Raw genomic sequence first — 24,790 nt, forward strand, 5'->3', positions numbered from 1 at the left:
CCTACTGAGTGCAGAGCCCAATGAGAGGCTTTATTTCAGGACCGCAAGATCATAACTTAAGCTGAAACCAAGAGTTAGACATTTAACTGACTGAGCACCCCAAGCACTCTATCATTTATTTTGATACCCATGTTGTGAGAATGATTGGGAAGTGTTGATATAACAATTAAGTCAAGTGTCTATTATTATTAGCATCTAGTTTGCTAAGGGAAGCAGCACAGCCTGTGAATATCACAATTTTTCACCTAGTGTTGAACTTGTTATTTTGTAAAAATACAAGATCCCAAATTATTTATAGATGATAGATATTTTGTGACTTCTCAACCTTGCCTTTCATGTTCTTCACTCATCTTTGTTTTTTTTTTTTTGTTTTTTTTTTGTTTTTTTTAGCTCTCCCCTTCCTCATCTTCCACACCTTCAGGAATTTCCAGATTTCCAGTAATATGCCTTGCATGGAGGTATAGACACGGTCTCTATAGTCCAAAACATCAATTCCCAAAGTCTGGGTTATTTATATTCCCAGTGTTTGGTTTGAGTTCAAGTAATTTTGTCCACTGACACCACTACAATGGGCTACCTGGCATTTGCAGTGAATTCTGTTTGATTAAAACTCTGCTATTTATTATGGTAAGACCTACATTAACGTATTTTTTTAGAATGTCCTTTCTAAATTTCTAAAGATTTTAGTTCTATTCTTGTCCCTGGAAGACAAAGACAAAGGTTTCCTAAATGGAAATTCAGAAGAATCAAGCATGAAGACATTCAGAGAACTGGGAAAGGGAAATTTCACAGCTGGTAGAATATTGGATCTTAACAATGGCTCAGAAATTATAGACTTCAACCATATCTTCTGAGGAATGATTTAAGTTGAAAGACTCAGAAGAAAGGCCGAAGATTCCTGGACTTGGGATAAGGATACTGGGATTACAGCTAAAGTTTTGCTATTTCTCATGTGTAATTAGGCATTGATTTTCATTCTCAGATATTTGTTTGTTTCTTCCATTAAATAAAAAGTTTTGACACAACCATCTGCAGGGTTACTTCAAGTTCCAATATTCCATGATACAGTATTGCAGTGATGTTTCCAATAAATAAACAAAATAATTGTCTTAATTCTTATTGCTTAATGATTTTTACTTCACCTACAATAATCCTATAACTATTACCAAAGTCAGCTTAATATATTTATTTCCTACAAGTAACTAAGTGAAGAGCATTCAGTAACTGTATTCAGAGCATTTCTCCTGAGATTATTGAAGGTACTCAATACCTATAAACAAAGACTGGGAATCACTAAAATCGATGTCTACATTCTAAAGCAAAATGTCATAAGAAGTCACAAGCAGATGAAAGAGCCTAACCAGAGCACTCATGATGGATCTGACACCCAAGTCAGAGAATGCAGTCACAGGTTGAGAATCAGATTCCTTCCCATAGTAGGAAACAAAATTCTCTATAGTTATCTCTTATTATGGAACAGTAGATTCTGGACTATTGGGTGAATTTTCATTTATTTTAGACTGAAAATATTTATATTGATATATCAGAACCAGAGAACACTACTGAGCATACTATAAAAGGAGCAGATACAGATTTGCCTCTGTTTTCTTTTACATAAACCTCTTGCTACAACTAAGAGCATCTAACCAAGACAAGTGCATCTGTGTTAAATAAGTTTCTATTACAAATTTCTCTACATTAACTAAATCACCTTTCCCCATCACATCATTGCTAATACAGTTTAGAAGCCCATTTCAAAAGACCATGAAACTCCTTTGTTCCTGGATATCCTGCTAATCTAGGCTAGTTAAAATCTCATCCACCACTGCAGAAGTGCAGTGACACTTCAGATACACCACCTCCAGGGGATGCTGGAGTATAGTCAAAATAACAGAAAAAGTAGAAATGGAAAAAGTGCAACAGCAAAGGGTGAGAAAAAGAAAAGTGAAAAAAGGTTAGGAGGTTGGACATGTTAGTCAGGAATGGAAAAGAAAGGGATATAAATCAAGGAAGAGAAGAAGGAGTATAAGAAAAAGAGAGAGGAAATAAAAAGGCTTACATTGAGGAAAGACAGAGCCCACTAATGGCAAGGCAAATATGCTACTACTACTCTAGAAGGGAGAAAATAGACTGATGTTGAAAGGAACTGTATTATAGAACATTTGACATTTATTTCATTCTTTCAATTTACTAATTTGAATACCAAGTATATGTCCAAAACTAAACTGAAAAAAAAAAGGAAACATACATGACAAATGTGTCTGGAGGAATGTAGCCCTTTGTGATTCATTTGGTTGGGAAAATAAGGAGTAAAACACTACACAGTTGGTTGAGTAGCTTTCTCCCACCAAAAAACTATTTTCATGTCAAGTTTTTGCTTAGGTTCTTTAATTTCTGAGGTCAAGTGAAAATCAATGTAAAGAGACCTCATGACATCAGCCCTCAAGATATACTAGAGGCAATAACTTATTCTATCAGAAGTGTGTGTAATGACTACTCAGACTAATAACAGTCCTTAAAAAAATTTCTGTATATTTTATTAGAGGTCTTATGTGGGAATTAGAAGGAATTGATTACCCTCTGTAATCTGATTTCTGCAAGAAAGAATTATGCTTTAAGTGCAATGTCAAGAAACAAGACTGCAATAGAAGTGGTTGAGGGAAGCAAGTTTCACTGTCCCTGATCTATAGTGATGAATTAATTATAATAATACATCATGGCATATAGCACCTTCCAAAGCCAAAATTGCTTTGCACCGGTAATCTCATATTCTCTATATTTATTTGTTATGAGGTAAGGAATAGGTTAGAAGGGACTCCTGGGTGACTCAGTGGATTAGCATCTGCCTTTGGCTCAGGGCATGATCCCAGGGTCCCGGGATTGAGTCCCACATAGGGCTCCCTGCATGGAGCCTACTTCTCCATCTGTCCATGTCTCTGCCTCTCTCTCTCTCTCTCTCTCTCTCTCTGTGTTTGTCTCTCATTAATAAAGAAATAAAATTTTTTTAAAAAATAAATAGGTTAGAATATCCTAATTTAATAATTCAGAAACAAGAATTCAATAAATTATTTTGTTCAATTTTATATACTAAACTTATCTATAATTAGAATTTTACAAGGGTTACAATGGTAGAATTTGTCCATAATGAGAATATAATTTTTCTAACCTCTCTAATTCTTTCCTACAAGAATTCACTTATAATGCATATCCACTATTTCCAAAACAGAAAATGGCCTAAACTGACTAATCCTCATCCAAATCATTCTCTTCATGACACAGATGTTAGAAAATAAAGTTCAAAGAGAATGAAGAACTAGGTTGAGGAATCCTAGGATATCAGATTATAGTGGATTGGTTCCAATTTGAGTGTTATTGATGAAAATGTAGGACAGATGCCTACATTTAAGGATAAGAAACAATGCCATCATCCAACTGTATCTGTGGAAATCCAAAATAGAAAAATAAGTTGTCTTTGAAAGCTCTATAATGAGATGTTTCTCATTTTCTTTTTCAAAGTATGAAAACAATGTAATTTTGAAAACATATATTAACTCCCAGTGAACTTGCCTATACACATTTAAGCCACCCTAATACTTACAGATTTTTCAAATAAGGTTTTATATAAACACATGTTGTTTTTTATGTTGCAAAATATTTTCTTCATAGATAATGGAATGTAAGTAAGCTCTAAGATAAGAAAGCAGGATGTTAGAAAAGCAGAGAACCTAAAATAGAATGAATTTTGTCAAGTAAGGAAAAGCATGAAAAACAGAAGAGAAACAAATAATTTTCTCTTCCTCCAAAGAATACTGGTTAAAGTACAGTTATTAAAATAAATAAATAAGGCTAAATTTAAGAATATGAGAATATTAAAAAGTGAGTAACAATAATTGAATAATAAATATGTTAATTTCCAAAAGAATAATCAACCTTTAGCTCTCAAAAGAGTCCTATTATTTTTCATAAGAATTGTTAGAAATAAAAAGTTAGACCATCAGACAACTTAAATGCAGTGAGAAAGATGTTATTTCAAATTTCCCTGGTTGCTCCTTTAAAATGATATCATTAAGAGTCGGAGGCAAGGAGGGGTAGAAAATATAGGAGCAATACCTGTTTACCAATGCTTCAAAACCACACTTTTAAAATACTGAATTCATTATTCTAGGATGATTTTAGTAAAACTTTAAGGAGAAAGAATTAAAATTGCTGGCCTCCTCCAAAAGTTGATGTGTGCTATTGTGTTTACAAGCCTATTTATGAGATTCAGTTGAAAAAGTTAATAACATAGAGCCAAACCATTGTTTTCAACAAATAATGCCAATATTGACTTGATTGAATTAAATGTAGAATAGCAACAACATCGTTTGTAGAGATTGAAATAACATTTGAAATACAATAAAAACAATATTTAGACAGTTGATTTCTTTTGAAATGGTCAATTTGTAAATTGTCTAAGAAAGAGACTGGTGGGAAAGTCAAAAGGAATAGCTGAAGATAAGCATTTCCTTTGCCATTACTGACCGTTGCAAGAAACAGGCAACTTCATAATTTCCAATGGCATGCATGCTTTGTGGAAAGCAGACAGTGGCTATCGAAAACTCAACTTTATTCCAACTCCAACTCAAGCTATCCACTGTTCAGAACACGTATACTTTCCAAAAAAAAAAAAAGGCTAACTTCTCAAAATCCTGCAGTCAGCTTTTCAAATCCCAAGAATACCCCACTTTTGCTTGCTGGCATGTGAATGACTTGTTAAGTTTCCAATATGTAAATCTTGAGGTAATGATAATGTTTTGTATTCTTTTCTTCAAATTGCATGAGGCAAATGAAATTTCTTTAGAAGGTGGATACACTTCCTGAGGACAAACACTTGCCCAGAGTTTTCTTTAAAGCCCTGCTAACATCCTTGTTCCTGAGGCTATAGATGAGTGGGTTGAGCAAGGGTGTGAGGATAGTGTAGAAGGCAGATACGGCCTTGTCCTTCTCAGGAGTATGGTAAGAGTGAGGCAACACATAGGTGTACATGGCAGCACCATAAAAGAGGCTGACAACCACCATGTGTGAGGAGCAAGTGGCCACCGCCTTTCGCCTTCCTTCTGCTTCATTCATTCTATAAACAGTGATGAGAATCCTTGTATAAGAGGCTGAGATGACAGAGAAAGGGATGAGGAGCATCATGATGCAGCAGACATACATGGCTGTTTCATAGGTTGATGTGTCAGTACAGGAGAGCTTCAGAAGAGCAGGGACCTCACAGAAGAAGTGATTGATTTCTCGAGAGGCACAGAAAGGGAACTGCATGGTCACTGGAGTGAGCAGGAAGCCATCTATGGACCCTCCCAGCCAGGCTGCCACCACAATTAACAAGCAGACCTTTCGACTCATAAGGACAGGGTAGCGCAGAGGGTTGCAGATGGCTACATAGCGGTCATAGGACATTAATCCTAAGAGGAAAAACTCAGCCCCTGCCAAGGTCAAGTAAATGAAGTGCTGGGAAGTGCATCCTGCAAAGGATATGGCCCTCTGGCCCACTATCTGGTCAACCAGCATCTTTGGCACAATGGTAGAAATGTACAAGATATCCATAAGGGAGAGCTGGCTGAGCAAGTAGTACATGGGGGTGTGGAGGTGGGAGTCCATGTGGATGAGAATGATCATGATGGTGTTGCTGGCTATGGAGATGACAAAGACCAAGAGGATGAGGGCAGAGAGAAGCCAGGGAAAACGGGTGTTGCTGAACAAGCCCAGGAGAACAAAGTCAGCATACATGGAATAGTTGCCCAGCTCCATGGCTCTGTGAGTTATACTAAAATGACATGGATATGGTAGAGAAATTTGGGCACAGAAGATAAATAGTTGGTTTATTTAAAACATTATGATGGACAAAATCAAGACAAATCATCACATCTCATCTTGTAATTTCCCCCTTTTCCTAATATTTGGGACCATGGGTTGCTTTGAGATAGTAGTCTTTACCTTTGAGCCCTAAGATTGATCTATCCCATTCATGAAGCTCAAAAATTTCAACTTCCTGGAAGAACATTCTCTGAAGAATTATGTATGCCACACCATACAACCACTCCCTCAAGGATGATAGACTTGATTCACCATTACTTTTAAACTTAGAGGTCATGGTGAAACAATTTTATGTTCTTTGGCTCAAGAATATGAATTAATTAATTCCTTCATTTATTTAAGAAAAACATATTTTTGCCTTTCTTTTTGCTAAAACATAATCTTACAGTGAGGAAAATACATATACAAGAGAAAAATTTAGACTTGTCTGATTTAATAAGAATGGAGCAGTGGGAAAAGAAAGGACAAAATTCCCACTATATATATATATATATATATATATATATATATATATATATATATATACTAATATATATAATATGTATGTATATTATATTTCTCTCCCTACATTAGGGTCTAGTTTTCACAGTCAAAATTCAATTTGAAAACCATTGATTAAGAGAATATAATTTGCCTATGAAAGGGTAACCACTTTGACCTATTTTACCTAATTTACACTATTCTTTTTTTAAAAAAAATCTAATTCTACTATCCATTCATCTATGTATAGACATTTGGTCTGTTTCCATAATTTGTCTATTGTAAATAATGCTGCTATAAGCACTAATTTATACTATTCTTGAAGCATTTGTACATTGAAGATTTAGAGTGCTTAGCTGATATTTATTAGGTCTTGGATATTTGCAAATAATGATTCTATGTTGAACTAAAAATAAAAGCTCTGAACTCTAAGAAACAATCTAAGAATTATTAGGAAAAAAAGATAATCAAAGGGAAAAGGTTTAGGGTCAAGTAGTATGCATTTTCCTTCTAGCAGAAAAGTACTGATTAATACCTATCACTCATTAACATGACTAATGAAATGGGAGCAATAACTATTGAATAACAAAGAAGACATAGACATGGCTAACAACCACATGAGAAAATGCTCTGCATCACTGGCCATCAGGGAAATACAAATCAAAACCACAATGAGATCCCACCTCACACCAGTGAGAATGGGGAAAATTAACAAGATAGGAAACAAATGTTGGTGAGGATGTGGAGAAAAAGGAACGCTCTTGCACTGTTGGTTGGAATATGAACTGGTACAACCACTCTGGAAAACTGTGTGGAGGTTCCCCAAAGAGTTAAAAATAGAGCTACCCTACGATCCAGTCATTGCACTACTGGGGATATACCCCAAAGATACAGATGCAGTGAAAGACAGAGACACCTGCACCCTAATGTTCATAGCAGCAATGTCCACAATAACTGTGGAAGGAGCCTCGGTGTCCATGGAAAGATGAATGGATAAAGAAGATGTGGTCTATGTATACAATGGAATATTCCTCAGCCATTAGAAACGACAAATACCCACCACTTGCTTCGACGTGGATGGAACTGGAGGGTATTATGCTGAGTGAAGTAAGTCAATTGGAGAAGGACAATCATTATATGGTTTCACTCATACTGGGAATATGAGAAATAGTGAAAGGGATTACAGGGGAAAGAAGAGAAAATGAGTGGGAAAAATCAGAGAGGGTGACAAAACATGAGAGACTCCTAATTCTGGGAAATGAACAAGGGGTAGTGGAAGGGGAGGTGGGCAGGGGGATGGGGTGACTGGGTGAAGGGGACTGAAGGGGGCACATGATGGGATGAGCACTAGGTGGTATGCTATATGTTGGCAAATCGAACTCCAGTAAAAAAAAAATATACAAAAGAAAAAAGAAAAAAAAAGAGGAAAAAAACCTATAATTATTTTAAATAATACTAGAGATCATTGTCTCCCAAAGAGAGATTTTTCTGCTCAAACCTAAAGTTTAATTATGTATATATAGCTATTTCAGTTAAAATATAGTTTAACATATTTATGAACAGGTAGGCTTTTTGGACAGTTTCTATTAGCATCATATAGACCTTCCCTGTCCAGTATGATAGACATAAACTACATGAGGCTATTGAAGATCTGCAATATGGGTGTTCTGAATGGAGATATTCTGAGAGTACAAATTACATTAAGAATTTAAGATTCATGTGGAAAAAATGCAATATATATCGTTAAAAATACTATATTGGTTATGTGCTGAAATGAAAATATTTTGGATGTATTCAGTACAATAGCATAGACTAAGTCTAATTTCACGTGTTTCTTTTTATTTTTTTTTATTTTATTTATTTATTTATTTTTTTTTTACGTGTTTCTTTTTATATTTTTGATATGGCTACTAGAAAATGTAAAATTATCTCTGTGCTAGACAGTATTATGCTAAGTGATAATAAGTCAGTCATAGAAAGACAAATACCGTATGATTTCATTCATATATAGAATTTAAGATACAAAACTAATGAGCAGAGGAAAATAAAGAGAAGCAAATTAAGAAATAGACTCTTAGCTACAGAGAACAAACTGATGGTTACCAGAGGGAAGGATGGTTACAGGGGTGGGGGGAGGGAGATGGGTGAAATAGATGATGGTGACTAAACTGTTGAGCATCACGTGTCATATAGAAGTGTTGAATCACTAAATTTTACACCTGCAACTAATATTACACAGTATGTTAACTAACTGGAATTTAAGTAAAAAAAAAAATTAATTACCTCTGTGGCTTCTTTCAGATTTCTGCTGGAGAGTACTTCCCTTTTCCCAGAATATGGTGGCTCTAAGTATTTCCGTCTGATTGAGTCACCCAGAATTGGATACACTGCAAATTATAAAGAACTGAACAAAACATTAAGTGTAACAGTAAATAAGAAAAAAAAAAAACAACAACAACAAAACGTGATGTTACCTCAGTACACATTCACCTGTCAATAGCAGTAAGAACACATTAACAACAGTGTTTTCTGCTTAGTGATTCATATATATTGTTAATTAGTGTATTTAACAACCCTATGGAATACTACACCACTGCTTTATACATCCTACTCGTGAAAAAAAAATGAGACTGAGGTTAGGAGACATTCTCAGGAGCACATGGCTTTAGTTTACCAGTGGCAGAATAATTACTCTAAGCTTTTTTTTTTTTCAATAAGCCTAAGTAGAGATCAATTTATTCATTCCAAAAATATTTCCTGAGGCACATTGTGTGAGTGAATTTTAAATTCTGAAAGGACCTAAAGGACTGTACAAGTCTCCCACCTTCAAGGAGACTAGAACTGAAGCACAGAAAGAACGGCTACAGTATGTATTACTGTAGGTGCACTAGAAGAATGTTTTTTTATTAAAACCTTTGGGATTTTGACTTCTCTCTGCCTGATGTATAATGGAGATCATGAAGAGAGCAGGGAAGAGGGCAATAGGAGCTAAAAATCTAGCAGCTAGTTCATGAGAAGTTCATATCAGGTCCCCCTGTATATTTCACCAAAACTGTCACAACAGATAGATCTGTAACTATATAAAGTAAATTCTCAGTAGAATTTTATTAATGAGGTCTACATCATATCTTTACAGATTTTTGCTTTCTCTTTCTTGAAATAATTGTTAGTTTACATCAAAGCTTTCACCAACTATTTCTTAATGTGAGTCCTTGTTCTGTTTCTGTCTTTATTTTTGTCTCCGTTGTGTTCAAACACTGGGGAAATTAAAAGCAGATATTTAGAGGCAATCCAGAAGGTGGAGAGAAGGAAATGCCCATTCAGCCCTACCCAACAGAAGTTCAATAAGAACCATCTCCTTAGAGGGTTCTGCTCATTATTTCACTATAAATTCAGAGATTGGTAGTTGGCTAATAGAGACCACACACAGTGACAAGTATTGGTCCAAGGGGAACATTAAAGCCCGAGAGAGACCAATGGGCCCCAAAATTTCCTTTTCAGGGCACAGGTGTCCCCAGCCCTGACCATGAGTATATATGGTGCTGAAACTCACTAATAAGACCCTAGAGAACCCCCCAGCATTCCTCACAAAGGGAAAGGAAGATTTCAGCAAGTCCATAACTCTTCAGTTCTTAAAAGCATCTTCCTCTCATTCTGTCAATGTTGACTCATGACCTGAATTATAAAAATCATAAAGCAGTAAAACAACATTAAATAATGTGGGGAAAATAAGGAAATGGAAAAGAGTCAGCTGGAATACTCCATGTCCCCAGATAATAACTATTTATATGTCTATGCATATTTTTAAATCTTAGTGCACTTTTAACTTTTTAATATATGTAATAGTGTTAAATGCTATTAATTGTGACATTTCTACATAAATGTACAGTCTTTACCCAAAACATGATTATGGGTGAATGATGTAACATGCATTTACTTATTCCTCAATTGGTTGACGTTCACATTGCTTGTAAGTTTGTGTGCAGTGTATTATCCTATAGATATATTTCAAGGTCATGATCCTTGCCCTTTTCTGTTTTTGGAGATTTCTCCCAAATTAGCATTTTTCATTAAAGGATAAGGACATTTTTATGTATAATATTTATTGCAATGATTTTACCTAAAGTATTGCTTGCAATTATAACTTTTTTTAAATTTTTAGACCAACATGTCTAAACTATAATGTTGTTAAAACATTTATTTTGTCCCTTTGAAATCTGAGTTTGGATTGGAAATTATTCCTTATACAGGTCTGTGATTAATGTATAATTCTAGTTTAATACAGCTCCCATAATTTTTAAATGTGTCATAATTTAATACATATAAAATCTATTTTGCTTTTTGTTGAAAACTTTAGGACTATGGCTTCTACTTACTCAAATAAGCAATTTAAAAGATGAATGAGGAATAGGGATAACCTCACTGAGGTCCACTACTTCTTTCTATTGATACAGAGAACACATCATCATAGGTGAAATAAAATTTCACACATGTTGCATGTGAAAATGCTGGTATGAAAAATGGGTACTGAAAAATGGATGAGTCTTAGGTTAGTCCTAAGCAAAACTGTAATAGCAGTGATAATTGAATTTTTAAATTTTACCCTGTCTTTTCCATATCTATTCTCTCCAAGAATAGCATATCCAATAAAGGATAACTAGATTTTTTTTCCTTTTCTTCTTTTTTTTAAATTTGTTATTCTGTTGTCAAATGCTTCCCTGTGTCAAAGACTGACACAATGCTTACTTACCATATAATTCAGTTGTTTGAGGTGCTAAAAGGATGGACCAGAAAGGACATGAGGACAACTCACATAAATAGGAAGTGACCTGGACAAACAAGGAGAAAAGATGACCTCTACCATAAGTCATTTAATCTTCGTTTAATCTATTTCATTCTGTTTCTTCTCCAGCAGGTTTTTCTCATAAAGCTTCACTTCTAATTTTTGAATAAAAACTTTTTTCTAAATAAGTGATGGGGATTAAGGAGTACACTTGTGACGAATGGTGGGAATTGTATATAAGTGTTGAATCACCAAATTGTACACCTGAAATTAATAATACACTAATGTTAAGTAACTGGAATTTAAATAAAAACTTAAAAAAATAAAGTAGAATAATTTGGAGAATCTTTATTCAAAAGACTATTAATTATTAATAATCAAAATCAAAGGTCCATCCATCTTTTGACAAACAGACCAAAAGCATGATAATCTTCTCAGCTAAATCTCAAAAAACAGTTCTACTGAGGACTTCCCCTATTTCCACCCTTGAAATCTATTTTTCTTAGCATTTGGGATGTAATACTGTGAACATTATACAACATTTAGAATCAGAAACCAGTTTTCACATTCTATCTTCATCATTTGTGAGCCTCTGAATATCTGATAAGCCATTCATATTTTCTGTCTTACCTGCCTCCTACAATTTCTAAGTATAAAATAAGAAAGTATTGTGGAGCAGTTCCTTAGAGCAGAAAATGTAGGATCTTCCTACCTAAATCATCTTTAAAGAAATTCATGAGTTACCTGAGGAGATGGGCTAGTATAAACAAATTGATAAATTCCTGTCCCTATAAACACTTCAAAATTATATAAATGAATATAGTCTTTCAAGAGACAAAGCTTTGTTGAATATTTATATTGTAATAAATCCATTAAGAATTCTCTGGTCAGAAAAATAACCAACATTCTGATACACACAATAGAAATTTGACTTTATCACTTCAGTTAAGAGAATAAATGAAATCAAACGTTATAAAATTTACATGAGTAACACTGATCCATAATATCTATAATTAGAATGCTGAGGGTTATCAACCTCAATATTCTTTGATAAATCCCTAGCTTGAACTGGCTTTCCAAAACTAAGTCCAGAATCAATTATTTCAAACATCTCATAATTGATTAACAAGAAAGTGCTCAAAGTTACTTACCTGACACAGTAGCCTCCTCTAAATCAGATGGTCAGAACTGAAGATCAAATATCTACTGTCCAGAGAAAAATCTTACAGAACTGACATAACAAATGGGATTTCTCATTTTTTTGTTAGACATGGGTAACTAAGAGATATGAATCAAATCTTTCAAACTGAAAGCTTGTATTGTAAAGGAACGCAAAGAAAGAGGACAGAAGAAAAGCAGAAACAAAGAAGTGAAGGCAGAGAGTGATTATAGATTCAAACAATGAAGCATTTCTGAAGCTTGAGCATGGGATTGCATTTTGTTGACATAAAGATAAAGGTTAGTCTCTAACTAGTGTTAGATGCTTTAAAAAAGGAAAGAATAGGCAAATAGATTGAGGACCTAGAGATGGATCATCCTGAGTCCTTAATGAAGATGTGCAAGGAAAGTTGGCACCAGCTGCATTATGTAGCTGACTAAAAACAAAGAGATCATGCAACTTAAATATGAAAGCTTGAATCATCAGGTTAGACCAATACTTCGGTGTGGAAGAATAATTGACATCAGAATCAGTCCCAGTGGCACGTCATCCCTAGCCTACAATTACACAGTTAATATAGATGTAATCATCTCTTTCACTCTTTTTTTTTTAGTTTCAATGTTTTTAGTTTTTATGTTTTCAAGAAACATAACCTGTTTTTCATACATTTATTTTTTTCAGAAATTTATTTTTTATTGGAGTTTAATTTGCCAACATATAGAATAACACCCAGTGCTCATCCCATCAAGTGCCCCCCCAGTGCCCGTCACCCAGTCACCCCCAGCCCCCGCCCACCTCCCCTTCCACCACTCCTAGTTCATTTCCCAGAGTTAGGAGTCTCTCATGTTCTGTCTCCCTTTTTGATATTTCCCACTCATTTTTTCTCCTTTCCCCTTTATTCCCTTTCACTATATTTTATATTCCCCAAATGAATGACACCATATAATGTTGTCCTTCTCCGATTGACTTATTTCACTCAGCATAATACCCTCCAGTTCCATCCATGTCGAAGCAAATGGTGGGTATTTGTCATTTCTAATGGCTGAGTAATATTCCATTGTATACATAGACCACAGCTTCTTTATCCATTCATCTGTCGATGGACACCGAGGGTCCTTCCACAGTTTGGCTATTGTGGACATTGCTGCTAGAAACATCGGGGTGCAGGTGGCCTGGCGTTTCATTGCATCTGTATCTTTCAATTTACAAAGTTACAATAATTAATCTGTCCCCATATAAATCAGACTGTGACACACTACACCAAAATTAATTATTTTGATGATTAATTCACTTTTTTTCATGGAACTAATTTGGAAGTTTCTTTCCATTTTAACATTTCCAATCCTTATGATTTTCTCTCTTCAAGGATTTAAGAAAAATCCTGCTAAGGAAGAGCTGTAGTAAATATTTTTGTGACATTGTTTCTAAAGTATCCACTTGGTATGTAAATGATCTTGTGTTTTTTATAACTTGTAATGAATTGTAAGGAGTTACAACAAAATCTTCACCATTGGAAGACATTTGAAATATACAGGTCAACAATGAAAAGGAATAAAAAATGAAATCTTTGAGTCATCTGAAGAGTAATAAAATAATTTTTCATATATTTACCAGTATTCCAACAAGTGCTTACTCTCTACTCTAGGGGGAAGAAATCCTTGGTTATAGGACTTTGTGGTGCTTCTACCTCCCTCTTGTCTCTTTATCACACAGCTCACATTTACCTCTCCTGGTTGTGTTCATAAATGAGGGTTGAATTTTATGTTTTCTGATCCTTATGTATATGTAATTTGGGGAGTCTTCTTTAAGAAAAAGTTTACAAAATCATTCTCACATAACTAGATACAGATAAATATCTTCTTCAGGTGAAAAAAAAAGAAATCGCTTCAGATAGTACACTTAGAAAGCAGATAAATATCCAAAAGAAATCCAGAAAAACACAAACTTAATCTTGTTATCATTTAACTGCTTGACACACCATTTTCACTGCTTTTCCCAACAGTTTTTTAAAAGATTTTATTTATTTATTCATAGACACACACACACACACAGAGGAGAGAGAGAGAGAGAGAGAGAGAGGCAGAGACACAGGCAGAGGGAGAAGCAGGCTCCATGCAGGGAGCCTGATGTGGGACTCGATTCTGGGTCTCCAGGATCACACCCAAGGCTGCATGTGGCGCTAAACCGCTGCACGACCGGGGCTGCCCTTTTCCTAATAGTTTTGAGCTTCATGTTCTCTAATTGCATTTTATAAGACAATGTTATTTTCTATAGAAAGAAGAGAAAAATAATACAATTCTTCTAGTATGGCCATCTGAGGAGTTTTTTTTAATTGTTATTTTGATACTTTAGAAAAGTTTCTTTCAGAGCCTCCTACTTGTTAAAGATTGGGGTACAATTGTGATAACTGCTATTAAATTACTTAAATATAAGACATGCCTTAGCCTGGGCTTCCCAGAAAAATTTATCTTACGAAGTTATTTACTTCAGTATTTCTGAATTCCAAGTATTTTATTGAGGAATGTGATCCAGAAAGCCAGAAAGATGGCCAGGGAGGAATGGAGGGTAAAACAGGGAGAAAAAGAGGGTCTCTTACAAGGGAATCTGTTGTGATAGCAGCCACCAAGTCTATGGAGATTCCCTCCAAGGACCCTGGAGAAGTCAGTTCAGATGCACTTAGCACTTTGCTTCAAGAAGAAAGGGAGTAGCATCTGTTCACCAGGTTCCAGGCTCCTTATGATGTTTTGCTTCAGGCTATGCCCACAAACAGAAAATCCTACCCTGGTAGCTCCTTTATGGTAAAGGGCAGGAAAGGACATCTGGTAAAGATAAGGCCCCATCTGGTATAGCTGCTTGAAGCTGTATGGCTAAGAACAAAACTGGTGCTGCAGCAGTGATGGAAGAAGGAACAGGTGTGATCTTGAGAAATTTCAGTGGTATATGATATACAAGATGTGTTCTGTATGCATACTGTAAAATTTTAGGGCATTTCAACCCCTCTTGTGCAGTGATGTGTCTTAAATACTTTTGGAATTGACAACATTATGAGTTTTATTTCCTTACATATCAGTATTTTGTGAGAGATAGATATGTGGAGATACCTTTTTTCCTCAAAAAAGTATTGCTGCTATATTCATGCATATATACATGTATATACACATCTACATATGTATATGTATTCATGTGTATATATTTGCATATATGTATGACTATATATAGTCATATTAGTATATTTTATAATCGCTCAATGAATTTGTATCAATGTAAGATATGTAGTCACTTCTCTAAATGAACTGTAAAACTCCAATTTGTTTTTACTAAAATATGTCTTTCCCAATTATGACATGTTGTAAATATACTTTATTATTATTTCTCTAATATCAGAATACTTGACATACTTTGTAACTCATCATAATTACTTTTAATTAATAGCCCATTAGTTTGTATTTAAATGTTCACTATGTTATTAAATAAGTAATTTAAAGAATTTTTATTGTGATAAAATATATAGAACATTGTTTTAATGACTTTTTAGGTGTACAATTTAGAGGCATTAAATGCATTCCCAATGCTGTATAATTATCACAACCATCAATGTCAAGAACTTTTTCATCATCCCAAATAAAACTTCTATATCCTTTAAACAATAACTCATTATTCCTCTGCTCCAAGACCCTGTTAATTTCTAGTCTACTTTCTGTCTTTGTGAATTTGTCTATTCTAGCTAGGTACCTCATAAGAATTGAATCACACCGTATTTTTATGCTTATTTCACTTAGCATAATGTTTTCAGTATTCATCCATGTGGTAGCCTATATCAGAAATATATTCATTTTTAAGACTGAATAATATCACATTGTCTTAAATATCACATTAAAAAATCTATTCCTCTGTTGATGCACATTTGGGTTGATTTCATTTTTTAGCTATTGTTAATAATAATGCTATGAACATTGATTAAGAGTATATGAGTCCCTGCTTTCATTTTCTTTGGATATATACCTAGAAATGTAATGGATGAATGACAGCTTAATTCTATGCTTAACTTTTTGAGGAAATACCAAGCTATTCTCAAAAGTGGCTGCTGCTCTATAAATCAAACCACAATGAGTTACCACCTCACACCTGTCAGAATGGCTGAAATGAACAACTCAGGAAACAGAAGATGGTGAGGATGCAGAGACAGGGCAACCCTCTTACACTTTTGGGAATGAAAACTGGTGCAGCCACTCTGGAAAACACTGTGGAGGGTCCTCAAAGTTAAAAATAGAACTACCCTATGATCCAGCAAAGATATTTATCCAAAGGATACAAACATAATGATTTGAAGAGGCACCTGCACCTCAATGTTTGTGATAGCAATGACTACAATAGCTAAACTGTGGAAGACCCCAGATATTCATTGACAGATGAATACACAAAGAGGTTTATATATATACCTGATTTATATAATGGTATATATAATGGTATATGTCATGGTTTATACACCATTATCTATCTATCTATCTATCATCTATCTATCTATCTATCTATCTATCTATCTATCTATCATCTATCTATCAGCCATCAAAAAGAATAATATCTTGGTGAAATTTCTGTTCATGTTTTCTGCTCATTTCATGATTAGATTGTTTATTTCTTGGGTGTGGAGTTTAATAAGTTCTTTATAGATCTTGGATACTAGCCCTTTATCTGATATGTAATTTGCAAATATCTTCACCCCCTTCTGTAGGTTGTCTTTTAGTTTTGTTGACTGTTTCTTTTGCTGTGCAGAAACTTTTTATCTTGATGAAGTCCCAATAATTCATTTTTGCTTTCTTTTCCCTTGCCTTCATAGATGTCTCTTGCAAGACATTACTATGGCCAAGTTCAAAAAGGGTGTTGAGTGTGTTCTCCTCTAGATTTTGATGGATCCTTGTCTCACATTTAGATCTTTCATCCATTTTGAGTTTCCCTTTGTGTATGGTATAAGAGAGTGGTCTAGTTTCTTTCTTCTGCACGTGGCTCTCCAATTTTCCCAGCACCATTTATTGAAGAGACTGTCCTTTTTCCAGTGGATAGTCTTTCCTGCTTTGTCAAATATTAGTTGACCATAGAGTTGAGGGCCCATTTCTGGGTGCTCTCTTCTGTTCCATTCATCTATGTGTCTGTTTTTGTGCCAGTACCACACTGTCTTGATGACCACAGCTTTGTAGTACAACCTGAAATCTGGCATTGTGATGCCTCCATCTCTGGTTTTCTTTTTTAATATTCCCCTGGCTATTCGGGGTCTTTTCTGATTCCACACAAATCTTAGATTATTTTTTCCAACTCTCTGAAGAAAATCCATGGTATTTTGATAGGAATTACACTGAATGTGTAAATTACCCTGAGTAGCATAGACATTTTCCCATGACCAACAAGCACATGAGAAAATGCTCCGGATCACTTGCCATCAGGGAAATACAAATAAAAACCACAAGGGAATACCACCTCACACCAGTGAGAATGGAGAAAATTAACAAGACCAGAAACAACAAATGTTGGTGAGGATGTGGAGAAAGGGGAACCTTTTGCACTGTTGGTGGGAATGTGAACTGGTGCAGCTACTCTGGAAAACTGTGTGGAAGTTCCTCAAAGAGTTAAAAATAGAGCTACCATACTACCCAGCAATTACACTGCTAGGGATTTACCCCAAAGACAGAGATGCAGTGAAAGGCCGAGACACCTGTACCCCAATGTGTATAGCAGCAATGTCCACAATAGCCAAAGTGTGAAAGGAGTCTCGGTGTCCATCACAAGATGAATGGATAAAGAAGATGTGGTCTATATATACAATGGAATATTACTCAGCAATTAGAAATGACAAATATCCACCATTTGCTTCGATGTGGATGGAACTGGAGGGTATTATGCTGAGTGAAGTAAGTCAGTCAGAGAAGGACAATTATCATATGGTTTCATTCATATGGGGAATATAAAAAATAGTGAAAGGGATTATAAGGGAAAGGAGAGAAAATGAGTGGGAAAAATCAGAGAGGGTGACAGAACATGAGAAACTCCTAACTCTAGGGAATGAACAAGGGGCAGTGGAAGGGGAGGTGGGCAGGGGATAGGGTGACTGGGTGACAGGCACTGAGGGGGGCACATGACAGGATGAGCACTGGGTGTTATACTATATGTTGGCAAATTGAATTCCAAATATATATATTTATATATAATATATAATATATAATATATAATATATATAATGATATCTTGCCTTTTGCCACATGGATGGAACTAGAGCGTATTATGCTTAGTGAAATAAATCAGTGAGAGAAAGACAAATGCCATATGATTTCACTCACATGTAGAATTTAAGAAATAGACAGAAGAGCATAAGGGAAAGAAAGGAAAACTAAAACAAGATGAAAATTGAGAGGGAAGCAAGCCATAAGAGAAGTTGAACTCTATGAAACAAACAGGTTACTGGAGGGAAGGTGTGTTTGTGGGAAAGGAGGGATAATTGAGTGATGGACATTAAGGATGGCACTTGATGTAATCAGCAATGGGTGTTATATGCAACTGATCAATCACTAAATTTTACCTCTGAAACTAAAACAAACAAAGAAACAAAGTGGTTGCAGCATTTTACATTCCCACCAGCAAAGCACAAGGTTTCCAATGGATTCTGTTTCTCCCTCTCCCTTGTGATCTCTCTTGCTCTCAATTGCTCTCAGATAAATACATAAAATGTTAAAAAAAAGAAAAGAAAATTTGCAAAAGGAAGCATGTCATATGTTATAAAAACATATGTCACTTGAACACATTTCCAGGGTTCCTGGTAGTGATAAGTTATAATTGCAGATAATTTTCCAGAACTGGTAAGGGATAGAGGTATAAAAGATACCTAATAACTCCCTAGCAGAATAAATAAATAGATAACCAGAAGTAGATATCTCATGGTGAAATTGCATAACAGCAAATATAAGCAAAAAAGTACAAAATGAGCTACAGAATAAAGAGATTACTTAGTCATGACAGTTAAATTAACAGCTGTCTGCTCAACAGCAAAGATAGAGAAATACTACTTTTAATAAACAGATGTAAATATTTACATTTACAGTATGAACTGCTGAGATTTGGAGTGTTGTATATGAAAGTGCTCAGTGTAAGCAGTGGTGTCCTGTTTTCACTGTTTATGATGATATACTGAGGAATAGAATACAAAGACACTGGACTTTATCTTAAGATACTTCAACATGATATAAATTGAGTTAAAAATGGAGGGTATTATGCTGAGTGAAATAAGTCAATCAGAGAAGGACAAACATTATATGTTCTCATTCATTTGGGGAATATAAATAATAGTGAAAGGGAATAGAAGGGAAGGGAGAAGAAATGGGTAGGAAATATCAGAAAGGGAGACAGAACATAAAGACTCCTGACTCTGGGAAACGAACTAGGGGTGGTGGGAGGGGAGGAGGGCGGGGGGTGGGGGTGAATGGGTGACGGGCGCTGAGAGGAGCGCTTGATGGGATGAGCACTGGGTGTTATTCTGTATGTTGGCAAATTGAACACCAATAAAAAATAAATTTATTATTTAAAAAAAAAGGAAGAGCAAGCAACAAAAAAAAAATGAAACTGTCTGAGATACTGATTAGAGACAGATACAGAGATTGATAGAGATAGAAGAGATAAAGACAGAAATGGAAGTATAGATTCATTGCAGTCTCAATAAATATTAAATTTATAATTAATTTGAAAAGCTATTAAATATTCAAGGGATAAAAAAAACCAGCCAAGACAATGCTAAACAAGAACAACTCAGGTCAGAACACCTTGGTGGCTCAATGATTGAGCATCCACCTTTGGCTCAGGGCATGATCCCAGGGTTCTTGGATTGAGTCCTGCATTGGGCTCCCTGCAAGGAGCCTGCTTCTCCCTCTGCTTATGTCTCTGCCTCTCTTTGTGTCTCATAACTAAATAAATACAATCTTTCAAAAAAGAGAGATAAAGAATTTAGCATGAAGAGAGCTGGGGAAAGGGAATCCAAAGGAGAAAAAAAAGTCCAGTAGAATGGTTTATAGGTGTGTTAATCTTGAAACATCCAGTTACTTTACCAGCAAAAATGTGTTTATTTGGGAACAGCAGAGAATTCCCATCCGGGGCACACACAAGCCAAGGTGAAGCCATGGCATGTCTGGAGAACAAAAGAGAGAAAAATTAATTTATACAGGAAAAGTAAGAGTTGTCAGAATCTTTTATAAACAAGAAGTCTATTGGAGGAGACCAGAAATTTGAAGTATAGTGGATTTTCATTGGCTGAGTTGTAAATATTTTTCATGGGCTAGGCTGTTGCAAGGAAAGGAGCAAAGCTCTCTACCTTATGCTGGGGGTTGGAGGGACTAAAGTAGTATCCACTTGAAAGTTCTGTTTCTTACTTAGGTCTGCAATTTACAACATATTGTAGGACATGAGAGTTCCTGATTTTATCTCCTGAAACCATTTTATTTTTAAAATTTTTATGGAAGTAAATTTATCTTCATTATATTAACTTCAGGTGTTCAATATAATGATACAAGAAATCTATACATTTCTCAGTGTTCCTTAAATAAGTGTATTATTATTTTTTTAAGATTTATTTATTTATTCAGAGAGAGAGAGAGTCAGAGACACAGGCAGAGGGAGAAACAGGCTCCATGCAGGATGCCTGACATGGGACTAGATCCTGGGTCTCCAGGATCACGCCCTGGACTGAAGGAGGCGCTAAACTGCTGCGCCACCGGGGCTGCCCAAATAAGTGTATTCTTAATCCATTTTATTTATCTATCCTCCCGCCTGTGTCCTCTGGCAACTACCTGTTTCTTCTCTGTATTTAAGCCTTTTTTTTTTTTTTTTTTTTTTTTTTAGTTTGTGACTCTTTTTTCCTTTGTATATTTGTTTTTTAAATTCCACATGCATAAAACCATGTGGCATTTGTCTTTTTCTGATGTTTAAATTAGCATTATACACTCTAAGTCCATCCGTACTGTTGTAAATGACAAGTTTTCATTCATTTATGGTCGAAAACATGAGAAAAACTTAACTCTAGGAAATGAACAGGGAGTGGTGGAAAGGGAGGTGGCAGGGGGTTGGGGTGACTGGATGACGGGCACTGAGGGGGGCACTTGACAGGATGAGCACTGGGTGTTATTCTATATGTTGGCAAATCGAACTCCAATAAAAAATAAAAAAAATATTTCCTACTATATATGTACCACATCTTCTTTACCATTTATCTATGGATGGACACTTGGGATGCTTCCTTATTTGGGAATTGTAAATAAATGCTTCAACAAACAGGGGTGGATACATCTTTTTGAATTAGTGTTTTCATTTTCTTTGGGCCAATATCCTATAGTGTAACTACTGGATCACGTGGTAATTGTATTTTTAATTTCTTCAGGTTCTCCATACTGTGGATAACCGGTGCCCACAGCGGTTGCATGAATTTGCATCCCCACCAACAGGGCACAAAGGTTCCCTTTTCTCCACATACTCACCAACACTTGTTATTTCTTGTGTTTTTTATATTAGCCATTGTGACAAGTGTAAAATGATATCTCATTATGGTCTTAGTTTACATTTCTCTGATGACTAGTGATGTTGAGTATCTTTTAATGTGTTTATAAAACATCTGCATATTCTGTCAATTTTCAAGTTGGATTATTTGTGTGTGTTTGGTGTTGACTTGTATAAGTTTCTCTATATATTTTGGATATGTTTTCTTCTCAGAATTTGTTTTAGATATTGTATTTAGGTCTTTGATCCATTTCAAGTTTATTTTTGTGAGTGTCATATGTAAGTGGTTCAGTTTTATTCTTTTGCATAGAGCTGTTCAATTTTCCCATCACTATTTGTTGAGGAGATTGTCTTTTTCCACCATTGTATGCTTTTGGCTCTTTTGCCTTTATTTGATCGTAAAAGTGTGAGTTTATTTCTGGACTATTTATTCTGTTCTATTGGTTTATGTTTTATTTTTGTGCCAATACCATACTGTTTTGATTACTACAGCTTTGTGGCATATTTTGGAATCTGGGATTATGACACCTTCAGCTTTGTTTATCGCCATATTTTGCAAATTTAATTGCAATATGTCTTGGTGTTGGCCTGCTTTTGTTGATTTTGATGGGAATTCTCTGTGACTCCTGGATCTGAATGCATTTTCATTTTCCAAATTAGGGTTGCTTTAAGCTATTATTTCTTAAATTTTTTTTCTGTGTCTTTTCTCTGTTGTCTTTCTGGGACTTCCATATTATGAATGTTACTATGTTTGAGGGAGATACTGAGTTTCCTGTCTATTCTTCTGTTTCATGAGTCTTCCTCTCTTTTGTTCAGTTTCATTGCTTCCATTATTTTGTCACTCATTCCTCTGCTTCTTCCAGACTGCTATTCATTGCATCAGATGTATTTCTCCTCTTGTTTCCTCCATTGTTTATATTTGAATCTTTTTTTATGCTTTTATATTTGTGGTAATGGTAACACTCATGGCTTCCATTCTTTTCTCAATCTGAGTGAATACCCTTATGATTGTTGCTCTAAATTTTCCATCAGGTATGTTACTTATATGTTTTGCTTGGATCTTGTTCTTTCAGTTGGGATAAATTCTTCTGTTTTCTCATTTTTGTCTATTTCTCTGCCTCTTTCTTCTGGCTAATAGAGAAGTCAGTTATGTTTATTGCTCATTAAAATAATGGCTTTATGAAGAACATGCCATGTCATGCCCATGCTTAAAGAAGTGCTTCCATTGTATGTTGCATATACTATGTTGTTGCGTTCTCCCTTTACTATTCTTCAGTCCATTCATTTTCAGAGCTTCTCTTTGTATGCAGTGGTCAGTGTTTGATCTCTGGCCTGAGTGTGGTAAGTTTTAACTGGGTGTGCTTTTGATGCTTGTGAAATGTGACCTGTCACCACCTCCACCACCACTGAGGCCCTGAAAAACTCTAGGAAATATATTGTGGGAGGGGAATTTTTGCTGATATTTTGGATGAGAGGCCTGACTCCCAGGGGCCGTGGCAAGACTGAGTGAGAAGGTGTGAGGCTTCAACTAAGCAAGTTGAGCATCCAGGGTACCCGCTACACTGCTTCCCGCAGGGGGTTCTGTGTTTATGCTGAGAGGTGGAGGTGGTAAATGATGCTTACCAGCTTCCTTGTCTCTAGAGAGGCATCGCTGTCTCTCAGGAAGGCAGGTGTTTCTTTCCGAATGTTTTTTCCAGAGTCAGCCTCCAGGTTGTTTGCCTATCTTCTCTCCAGGAGCCCCCTCAGGGCTCTATCCTAGTGAAGCCTGCTAAGTTAAAACTCCAGGCTTTAGGGTCATGGTGTGGGCAGGGGCATGCACTCGTCTACTGCAGAGCATGCCCACGGTGTTGGGGCCAAGATGAGCTTAACCAAGAAAAGTAGTCATATCAGAGCTCAGTCGTTCGGGACACGGTATAAGCAGGTTAGGCAGCCAGTGTTGGAACTGAACTGCTTTCTTCAGGTTGCTCTATGTTTATTCTGAGGGATGGGGGAATGGGAATGGTGCCTGCTGGCTCCTTTGCCCCTTTTGAGGTTCCTCTCTGAATCATGCCTCTCAGTGACATGCTCCAAGAAGAGCAAATAATGTATGTCCCAAGTGTTCTTTAGATCACTGTTTCCACACTATCTATCCCAGGTCTGTCTGCCTGCCTTCCCTCCAGAAGTAGGGCAGCACTTTCAGGGCTCTATCCCCGCCAAACCAGGGAACACTTAAAACTCCAGTGGTTAAGCCCTGCTTGTTTTAAGAACTCATGAAAATTAGTCCCTATCATTTTCCCAGAAATGGCTTTGGGGAAATGTTCTCCTTGTGTGTTTCCGTGTGTGCTTGTCTCTCTTGCCTTCCTCTGAGACTATGGTAAACTTCCAGAGCAACTGTGACTTGTTTCTCCCCCAAACCATGTCTCTGTACTTCTTACCTTCTTTGATGAGGCTTCTTCTCTCCCTTTAGTTGTGGAGTTTGTTCTGTCAGTCTTCAGGTTGATTTCTGGGGTATTCAGGATGATTTGATAATTATATACCTGTGTTCAGGAAACAACACAAACTTAAGTTCTCCTACTCTGCCACCACCTTAGCTCAGATCTCACGATTGCACTTGTGATAAGCACCAAGTGATCCAATCTATCCAACTATGATTGTTAGGTATATGTTTTGTCTCCAGTTTTGGGCTACTGTGAATATTACATATTACCTGGGATATATTAGTTCAATGGAATACATTACACTAAGGAAAAATGTGAGTACTTCATATATACCATAAAAATGATGAATATCACAAATGTCATATTTGGTAAAAGAAGTAAATGTCAGAACAATAAATTCAGTATAATGCTATTTTTACAGTTAAAAAATAAACAAAAAATAAAATATGCTGTTTAAAGATGCATGCAGGGGCACCTGGGTGGCTCAGTGTTTGAGCATCTGCCTTTGGCTCACGTCATGATCCTGTGGTCCTGGGATTGAATCCCATATCAGGGTCCCCCCATGGAGCC

General features: G+C 35.8%; 1 protein-coding gene across 1 annotated transcript; it reads right to left on the reverse strand.

Annotated features, from left to right (window-relative positions):
• Positions 1-4,836: 4,836 nt before the first annotated feature.
• Positions 4,837-5,790, reverse strand: LOC140609576 (olfactory receptor 2T27). The gene has a single exon (XM_072784782.1). The coding sequence runs from the start codon at positions 5,788-5,790 to the stop codon at positions 4,837-4,839; it is 954 nt and encodes a 317-aa protein (XP_072640883.1).
• Between the last annotated feature and the right edge of the window lie 19,000 nt (positions 5,791-24,790).

The sequence above is a fragment of the Canis lupus genome, chromosome 18, assembly GCF_048164855.1.
Source record: "Canis lupus baileyi chromosome 18, mCanLup2.hap1, whole genome shotgun sequence".
Taxonomy (NCBI): domain Eukaryota; kingdom Metazoa; phylum Chordata; class Mammalia; order Carnivora; family Canidae; genus Canis; species Canis lupus.

Coding starts and splice junctions, on each gene's coding strand:
- LOC140609576 (XM_072784782.1), bottom strand. CDS start 5,790: ATGGAGCTGGGCAACTATTCCATGTATGCTGACTTTGTTCTCCTGGGC.